At 37.0% G+C, this 9,272-nt stretch overlaps 2 protein-coding genes and 1 long non-coding RNA gene across 3 annotated transcripts; 1 reads left to right on the forward strand and 2 right to left on the reverse strand.

The window, feature by feature from the left end:
- Window positions 1–291: 291 nt before the first annotated feature.
- On the forward strand, window positions 292–4,825 carry LOC112528329 (tetraketide alpha-pyrone reductase 2). Its single transcript, XM_025139341.1, has 6 exons — window positions 292–411; window positions 2,502–2,674; window positions 3,420–3,608; window positions 3,699–3,861; window positions 4,100–4,289; window positions 4,372–4,825. Exons 1-6 carry the CDS (start codon window positions 306–308, stop codon window positions 4,523–4,525), a joined length of 975 nt encoding a protein of 324 aa, XP_024995109.1. The 5' UTR covers window positions 292–305; the 3' UTR covers window positions 4,526–4,825.
- On the reverse strand, window positions 3,508–4,143 carry LOC112528331. Its single transcript, XR_003070810.1, has 3 exons — window positions 4,092–4,143; window positions 3,924–4,003; window positions 3,508–3,592 (listed from the first exon to the last, which is right to left on the reverse strand). It is a non-coding gene; the product is annotated as an uncharacterized LOC112528331 (long non-coding RNA).
- Window positions 4,826–6,091: 1,266 nt separating the features above from the next.
- LOC112528451 (ethylene-responsive transcription factor WIN1-like) lies at window positions 6,092–6,988 on the reverse strand. The gene has a single exon (XM_025139478.1). The coding sequence runs from the start codon at window positions 6,986–6,988 to the stop codon at window positions 6,092–6,094; it is 897 nt and encodes a 298-aa protein (XP_024995246.1).
- Window positions 6,989–9,272: the final 2,284 nt, after the last annotated feature.

Consider the following 9,272-nt stretch of genomic DNA (forward strand, 5'->3'; position numbering starts at 1 on the left):
CAGATATATGTTAATCAATACATTGTTAACTCATGAGAATTGGAGGAAAAAAATGGTCAGAAAGCAACAAAGGTATGCCTAGTTTAGGTTGGGTAAAGAGTCATGTGTTTAATGTTTCTTGATTTGGGTGTCATTCAAAGCATCATCCGACATTCAAATAGATACTCACCCACACCTCACCTGCCCGACCCTTTTACTGAACCAAATACTCACCTGACCACCACTATTTTCAACAAATACTAACTACACAACTCTTTGTTTCAATATACGTGCAGCTGCACAAGTACCCGGTGAGAGTACGAGAGATGCCGGAATACTGTGTGACCGGCGGCACCGGCTTCATCGCAGCATACCTCATCAAATCTCTCCTCCAACAAGGTCATACCGTTCGTACCACCGTCAGAGATCCAGGTATATACCTACGTACTTATTATTATCATTGTCAACCACAATCTAACTTATAAGCTAGTTTTTAGAACGAGTTTTTCCAAAAAGAAAAATATCCAACTATGCATCTTTTCCCAATTAATTTTTCAAGTCATTTTACATTACCATCTACTTTTTTCCAAGTAGGGGTGCTCAAAAACCCGATCAACCCGAAGTAACCCGACGTCTAATCGAGTTGTAAAATTGTCAAACCATAGGTATTGGGTTGATATCGGGTTATTATTATTTGAACCCAACCTAACCCGATAAACCCGATATCCTTCTATTTCTTGGATTTAGTATGATTGTTGAATTTCTATTAATATATACATTAACAATTACATTATCATGTATGTTCTTCATATACACATATTTTCAATCTATTCTCATCTCTATATAACTCATTCGTATATATGTTCAGTAACTATGAACATATATATGTAAATTGAGAAAATTAATTGAATATGATATATGTAAGAAATAAGAATACGTTGTATCAAATGGTTGATGATGAAAAAGAAATTATGAGTAGAGAAATAACATATTCAAGCTTAGAAAATATTTTAAGGCACCGAAATATCAACCCGACCAACCCGTACGGGTTGGGTTGGGTTGCACTTTGGGTTGGGTTGGGTTGGGTTGGGTTGGGTCGGGTTAAGATTTTTCAAACCGCAAGCATTGTGTTGGATCATTTAAATGTCTTCAACCCGATCAAGTCAACCCATGAGTACCACTATTTCCAAGTATAATGTTTATATACTCAAAACTCACACAATCCTCAGCTTTAACGAGGCTAGAACCATTGATCTCCATGAGGGTCGGGTTACTAGGTACGCCAATAACACTTTCGGTAAATTGTCCTCTTAACATATCAAGCTAGTTTTTTTATTAAACTAACTAATTTTTTAGCCAACAGCGAGCTTATCAGCTAGTTCATCAAATATAGCTTTTAATCTTTCATGAAAGAACAATTTGACAAAGATAAAGTCAATCATTTCAACTGCTATTAATGATTTTATATGAAAGAAGTTGATTAAAGCTATTCAAAAATGATATATAGTTATGAGCATAAAGATGGGATCCAAAAATATGAGTAAAAGCAATGGAGAAGTCCTGACCAATTTTTCCATTTTAAATGATTAAGGGGCTGTTTACTTGCGACTTAATTAGGCTTTTTGGTCTATCTGGCTTATTCGCACAACTCATTTGAGTTGTTTACTTACGGCTTATTCGCACAAAACATGGCTTATTCGCACATATAGAAATGGTATGTTGCCCCCATTCAGCCACAAAAATGACACCTCTACCCCTTATTTAAAACACCGCCTCCTTCCCATATGAGACACCCTATCTTCGGACTCTTTATGATTTTTTGTTTTGATGTTCAAATAATTAATATTAGAGGTAAATCGGTCATTTATGTTATTCAGACTGTTGGTTCAGATAAAAATAAATAAACAATACCACCCATTTATCCAGAGATACAAATTTATCCGGACAGACAAATTTATCCATACAGGACTTGATAAAAAAATTGGTAAACAGCCTCTAAGTCTATAAACTACTTTTTTGAAAGAAAAAAACAGTAAAACTTCTTCAATTTGAATGATTAAGTCGGCGAACTTTTTTTAATAAATCGAACTTCTAAAAATTGATTAGCAATATTATTTTAACCCAAAAAAGCTACTTGAAACCTGCTACGGAAGTTTTAAAGTAAAAAAGATCAGTTTTACCACTCCTAAACCCTGAATAATTCAAACCCCTCAACGACTTAATTTTTACAAAATTCGAGCTACCTGAAACCTACCAATTTTTAGAAATTCGATTGTTATTTATTTAGAAACAAAAGTATCGTGACTTAATCGTTCAAAATGAAAAAGTTTAATGGTTTTTTCATTTAAAAAATTAGTTTAAGAATTTGATCATTCAAAAATGAAAAGTTAGTTGGGTTTTTTTTGGACTTTTCCTTAAAATACAATGCAAAAGTATTGACATTTTGATCTAGTTCGCTTTCAAAATGGCAAAGACGAGTGTGCGTGCACAGAATGTAAACTTTTTCGTAAAACTTTTGCTAGAAAATGTCGAAAAAGTCGGCTACCTCTGGGAGCTTAAAGGAGCTCATGATCAGCTAAAGCTTATGAAGGCCGATCTCATGGTCGAAGGAAGTTTTGATCAGGCTGTGGATGGTGTTGATGGGGTTTTCCACACTGCATCTCCGGTGCTTGTCCCATACGACGACAATATCCAGGCAAGTTTACCTTCAAAATAGCATCAATATCAAAAGCCCATGTTTCTTATAAAAAGTTTTGTACTTTACTCCATCCTGATCTGATACAAGATAGGTCACGGTTTGCCTTTGATGTGTAGCTCAGTTGGCAAAGGAGTGAGTTGACTTTGACCAAATACAAGACAGGTCCTGGGTTCAATCCCAGGCCCCCCACTAGCCTCAGCCGCTGAGCGAGTCAAAAGATCTCCTCATATTGGTGTCTTTGGAGGCTAATTCCATGCGGGGCTGGTTGGGGTTGCCGGTAATCAACTTTTTGCCCAAATAAAGCCATGTTCAGCCACCATAAGCTAGTTTATAAGTCTGCTCAATAAGCTCCAGGGGATTTTTCGAATTATGCCCCTTATTGTTTTCCAATTGAAGTTTCAACATCTCGATCATTTTACATCAGTATCTAGCTTATCAGCTAGTTTTTACCGAACCTAACTAATCAGTTAGCTAACTTTCAATTAACAACGAGCTTATTATCTGACAACTAACTTCTCAGTTAACAGCTAGTTTATCAATTAACAACTAAATTTCAGTTAAAAATTAGATTCTCAGCCACCAGCTAGCTTATCAGCTAGTTTGCAAACAATAGACCATGTACACTCAGCCACCAGCTAGCTTAACTTATATACCCTTTCGACCACAAGAGTCAAATTGCACTTCTTTTTTCTAAAGCAGGATTCACAACATATTGCAAGCATAACAATACTACTGTTTGCAGGAAACACTAATTGATCCATGCATAAAGGGCACCATGAATGTGCTGAGCTCATGCAAGAAAGCAAAAAGTGTGAAAAGGGTAGTTCTCACCTCATCATGCTCTTCAATAAGATACCGTTATGACGTTCAACAAGTTTCTCCTCTTAATGAATCACATTGGAGCGAAACCGAATACTGCAAAAAGTACAATGTACAGAAACACTTGTAATTGTAAATTTCAGCATAAAATTAGTCTTTATATTCATCATTTGAACTCTTTTAAGTTCTTGATCTCATCCAGCTTTGGTATGCATACGCAAAGACAATAGCAGAGAAAGATGCATGGAGTGTAGCAAAGGAAAGCGGGATTGATTTAGTTGTTGTGAACCCTTCTTTCGTGGTGGGCCCATTGCTCGCACCGCAACCAACAAGTACACTTCAAATGATACTTGCCTACGTTACAGGTACTAAAAGACAATATTTGGTTGGTAGATTGAGTGATAGACATTAAACTTACTATAATTACCTAAAATTCCCAAAGAAAATGTACCAGCCACCTTTTGTCCATAATTGCTCAATCTTGCAAATTGTAATGTTCTCTGCAATCTTTTCAAACAATGCTTATTTGCATAAGAAAAAATGGATCAAAAAGTCAACTCTTTGTAAATTAGATATTGACTTTCACAAGCACTACCATATCAGGGGCGGTAGGAGAATACTCGAATACAACAGTAGGATTTGTACACATAGATGACGTGGTGGCTGCTCATATTTTAGCAATGGAAGAAAAAAAGGCCGCGGGCAGACTCATATGTTCGAGCACAGTGGCTCACTGGTCTGAGATCATAAAGATGCTTAAATCAAAATACCCATCTTATCCCTATGTAGACAAGTAAGCAGACTTGTACCTCCAATTTTTCAAGAAATTATTAGATGTTGAATGCTACTTACCAAATATATGTGAATACCATTAGATGTAGCAGCCGAAAAGGTGATGACAGCCCACATAGTATGGACAACAGCAAGATATTACAACTGGGGCTGCCTCCATTGAAAACGCTCGAGCAAATGTTTGATGACTGCATCATAAGTTTCCAGAAGAAGGGATTTCTGCGAGTTTCATCATAATCAAATAAAGTAATAATTTCCTAGAGCATTGTATTGTTCTTGGTTTATTTAGAGTCGCAGAATCTTGCTATTCTATATAAAGACGCTTATATTCAAGAACATTAAAGGCTGATATTACTAGAACTGCCTAAAGTTAAATCATGAAAAGGGTTTCCTGAAAGATTGTTTTGGCTCCTAAAATTATTGAAATTGTTTTGGCTCCTAAAATTATTGAAACAACTCTTTCTTTCTAATAGATCATTCTCTAACTTAACTGATCTTCTTGGATAAAAATAAAAGGACGGATAAGAAGGTAAGGTACGACCAGCTACTAACAACTTCCAGTTATATCAGAATAAATGAAAGAAGATCAGTCAAGTGATAGAAGAATCTATTAGAAAGGAAGGGTTGTTCCAGTTTCTGCATAACAATAATAAGGACTGTGATATGAAGAAAAGGTACAAGTGTACAACCCACTACTAACAACTTCCTGTTGACCACCACCACCTCCTGATTGACCAGAAAAATCATGAAACTTTCTTGAAAGAGCTTAAGGTTCAACTTCAAATGTTTGAGCAGAAACAGGGGTGGAGTGAAGAGAAGCATATCCAATCAGATTAACATGAACACTTGGTAATGCATGAAACCTTGACAACTGGGTATATATTGTAAACAATCATCATTCATAATGAATAGTTACAACTTACAAGTTACAACAAGTATCAGATATGGAAAGCACACCTGAAACCAAAGAATGCAGTGATCAATCTTAACATTTGAGTAAACCATCTATAAAGTGAGATATTGAGATTGAGCATACATGTTCAGAAGTAAAAGCTTGTATTTGATACCATCATCAAAAGAAACTACACTATAGAGTAAAGCAAGACTAAAAGAAATCTCACTTTGAGCATAGTGATAACAATGATTGCTGGTAGATGCTTCTAGTTCAGACCAGAAAAATATTAATCCATCAGTGCCGCCAAATGCTAACCTTGGAGAAGCGCAGCCATGGTGTTCGACCAGTATAGTATTGCTTTGGTGTATAATCCAAATCAAGCTCCAATATCCAACAGAGGGACACCCAATCCTTGTGAGAAATATAACACATTTCCAATTCCTAGGTGACTCATGTGTTTTTTTTTTTGCTTATGTTAATAATCAAGATTAGCAATTAAAACATGACACTAAACATCAATTCTAGACTAATGGTCAAATGAAATTGAAACATTTGTCATCTTTCAATGTATCAAGAAAACTAATGGGACAAACAGTAAACAGAACAAGTCAGAATAGAATTTCATATTCATGAAGTAAAAAAAATCACAAATTGAAATGCCAAAATGAATCACTCAACAATGTAAAACCAAATAAACACAATAGTGATCAATTGGACGACATGGAAATTATAACCAGCAGAAAAAAACAAGGCAATGTCATTAAGAAAGCAAGAAAGACTCAACAAACAGTGTTGATAATACCAGTGACTGTTGCAGAAGTAAAACATGTACAATAGCTCAGTCAGCAAATAGGTAACTCATTTGTTCATAATTGAGTCCAATAAACAGCCCCTTTGCCATTTGTTCATCAGCAGATCCTCATTTCATCATCAAGTCTACTAAATTGACCCAGCAGATTGCCATTGTTGTCTATGACAAGCATACCAATGTCCAAACCCAACCAAGGTGGCTTGTTTCCTTCTTCTGTATTTACATTTTGACCTTCCACCATGGTTGCGCTTGCTCCTTTCTCCTCTCCTGAAACTTCCATGGAAGTGGTGGTAGACCCACTGATTGTTTCACCACCACCATTACTCAACAAGCTCAAAGTCTCGATCTTTGGGGACTTAATCGATGACCCACTTTCAAGTCGGGTAACGTATTCCGACCCGAATTCGACCTTCTTGTACTGGAGAGCACTTGAACCCTCTTCTTCAGGATCACATGTACCATCCATTTTCGCCCTATGAACCCCCTTGTACGATTCCCGGGTCGGTTCTTGACCCGGGTCCTGAGAAAGCCGAGTGGACGACTCGCCGTCAGACTTGGGTCGGGTTTGGGTCGATAATCTTGCTTGAAACTCCTGCTTCTTAGCCATATAGGCTTTTGAGGCTTCCTCTGCGGTGTTAAATGTACCCAACCATATTCGTTTTCTGGTAAAAGGATCACGAATCTCAGCTGCCCACTTGCCCCACTTCCTCAATCGAACCCCGGTTAACTTCTTCCGCACGGTTTGATCCATCGAATCCTTGTGTTCTACCGTTTCATCGCCTTCTTCAGGTTTGACCCCAATCACAATCTCGAAAACAATTCGACGTGGTGATGATCTCTCTCCGCTATCAGCTTCATCCGATGATGAATCAGTAGCTTCAGGGTCGGAGCAGATGACTCGAATTTTCCTGAGGTTTTGGCCGGTAACTTCCAGCTGTTCTTCTTTGTTGTTGCTGGAATATCTGAGCCTCTTGCTTACACGATGGTCCGCCATGGTTGTTAGGTTTTCTTGAGATCCGGCTTTGTCACACGCACAGAATACAGATGGATGGCGGTGAAAGAGGAGGGGAGATATACGCAAGGGTTTGCATAGTTTAAACTCTTTCCACCAATAGAATATTCTCCATTTCTGTGCGCTGTCTGAACTGAAGCTTCTTCATCGTGGGCCTTACGATTGGGCCTCCCACTAGTGGGCCGATATAGTTTTCCTTTTGAACCAAACCGACCCAATATTTTATTAAAACATTCGTTCATGTGGTTTGTCAAAAATTATCATCGTTTCCTTTGTGTTTCCAAAATAACGTTGATCGTCTTTGTGGTTTGAATACGCTGTCATTTTCTTCTTCTTCAATAATTTTATAGGAAAAATTCCGTTATGCTAGAAACATTTTGACCATTTTACTTGTTTACTCAAAACTCGTTCATATTTCTGTTAAAAAATAAAACTTGCCCAATCCCGAAACCCTGCAACTTCAATGGCACGTCCCGTCTTTTCTCCATCACCGACCACCACCCCTAAAATCTTCTCTTTTTTCGTGTTCCCTTTTGGTTTCACAACACTTTTATTAACGGATTTCATCTTTTAAAACAAAATTATTATATTCATGTTCACTGGACATCATCAACACACTAACCAAAAGATACCAAATTCACCACTTTTGAAAGCAATTTCTTGGATTGAAATGAAGAAATTGGGTGTAATAATCAAAACTTGTTTTAGATTAAAGATGTGTTGACATGCAGACTTGCATCAAAAGTAGGGTTTTTGAAGGGTAACGTCCTAGCCAATAGTGTGTTATCATGGCACAATAAAAACCCTAAAATGGAATGGGTTAGATGATTGTCAAATTTTGATGGGTTGTAAAAATAATGTGGTTTACAAAGTAAATCTCATATATATATATATATATATATAGGGACTCATTCAAGGGAGAACTGATTAGTTTGTGGTAACTGTGAGAACCAATGTGAGCCACAAATCAACGGATAAATAAAGAAATTAGTAATTATGGTATTTTAAGTTAAAATTATAATTAGAGGGCATTTTAGGTATTTTTAAAAAACTCATTTCTCCTCTCTCCGACCTCCAATCTCCAGCCTCCGTCCTTCGTCCAACATTATTCCGGTAGGTACCAATTAATCACAAAGATACACAATGTGATACCCATTGTGATATATTGTGATACCATTGTGATACCAACTCTAACCATAAAAACATGTGATACACCTTGATAAAACAAGGAAAAATAATGAAATTGAATATTGTGATACGCTATGATACACTATGTTACACTGTGATCATACTTTCAACAAAATCCACAGTAATGGTGCCTAATGCAATGGAGCATCCTTCCTCAATTCAGAAAGATCTTAGGATGAACTGCTACTATTTCTCCAAAATCAACGAACCTTTAAACAAAGAAGGAACCATTAGTCAGGAAGACATAAGTGATCCTGAACCGATTCAGCCAAACATTCATGAATCCTTGACAATAGGAGACATACCCTTGATAGGGGGAGACATAACACACCTGTTTGTTCCTAAAATATTATCTCTCCTCCGGTACCGAATATTGAAGCTAGTGACTTGGATCGGCGTAATCATCTTCGATGCCGGAGATTGCTTTCATGAAGTAGTTGCAGTCGGCTCAAGCACCTGTTTCTGTCCAGTGGGAATCTGCTGGGTCTGCCAGAATCAATATAGCGCCTCGTGAACTATCTGCCCCTGTGATGAATGGTCCTCTATCTTCTAGTGTTGATGGAATCGGATCCAAGATGACAAGTTATGAAAGCAATACCTTGTTCAATCTCCAGCGGGAGTGAGAGGGCGGCATTACTAATCGTCGGCCGGCTTGATGAAGAAGAAGAAGCAGCAATAGAAAAAGAGGGTTAGTCGATGAAAGAAGGAAGAACAAGAGGGTTAGGGTTTTATGATTATAAACATTACCAATTTACCCTTTATGTTATTTTAGGATATAACGTTAATTATTTAAATGATTGGCTCACATTAGTTCTCACAGTTACCACAAACTAATCAGTTCTCATTTGATTAGGCCCCTATATATATATATATATATATATATATATATTTGGGATCATGTGAGATCAAAGGTTTTTTATTGAGACCCGTAAGACCAATTCTCAACCCTTGGATTAGATCTACAATCTGAACATTCATAATCACAAAATTGTCATGAGTCTTCTCAATAATCACAAAATTGTCACAGTGCAACTTTAGATCATTAACTTATAAAGTTGATCAATGAACATAAATTGGT

This window comes from Cynara cardunculus, assembly GCF_001531365.2.
Source record: "Cynara cardunculus var. scolymus isolate 2C chromosome LG 15, CcrdV1, whole genome shotgun sequence".
NCBI lineage: Eukaryota > Viridiplantae > Streptophyta > Magnoliopsida > Asterales > Asteraceae > Cynara > Cynara cardunculus.

Excerpts from the sequence above, each read along its gene's own strand:
- LOC112528451 (XM_025139478.1), bottom strand. The coding sequence starts at position 6,988 with ATGGCGGACCATCGTGTAAGCAAGAGGCTCAGATATTCCAGCAACAAC.
- LOC112528329 (XM_025139341.1), top strand. The coding sequence starts at position 306 with ATGCCGGAATACTGTGTGACCGGCGGCACCGGCTTCATCGCAGCATAC. Across the intron at positions 2,675-3,419 it reads CATACGACGACAATATCCAG|GAAACACTAATTGATCCATG; the intron begins GCAAGTTTACCT and ends TACTGTTTGCAG. Across the intron at positions 4,290-4,371 it reads TCTTATCCCTATGTAGACAA|ATGTAGCAGCCGAAAAGGTG; the intron begins GTAAGCAGACTT and ends GAATACCATTAG.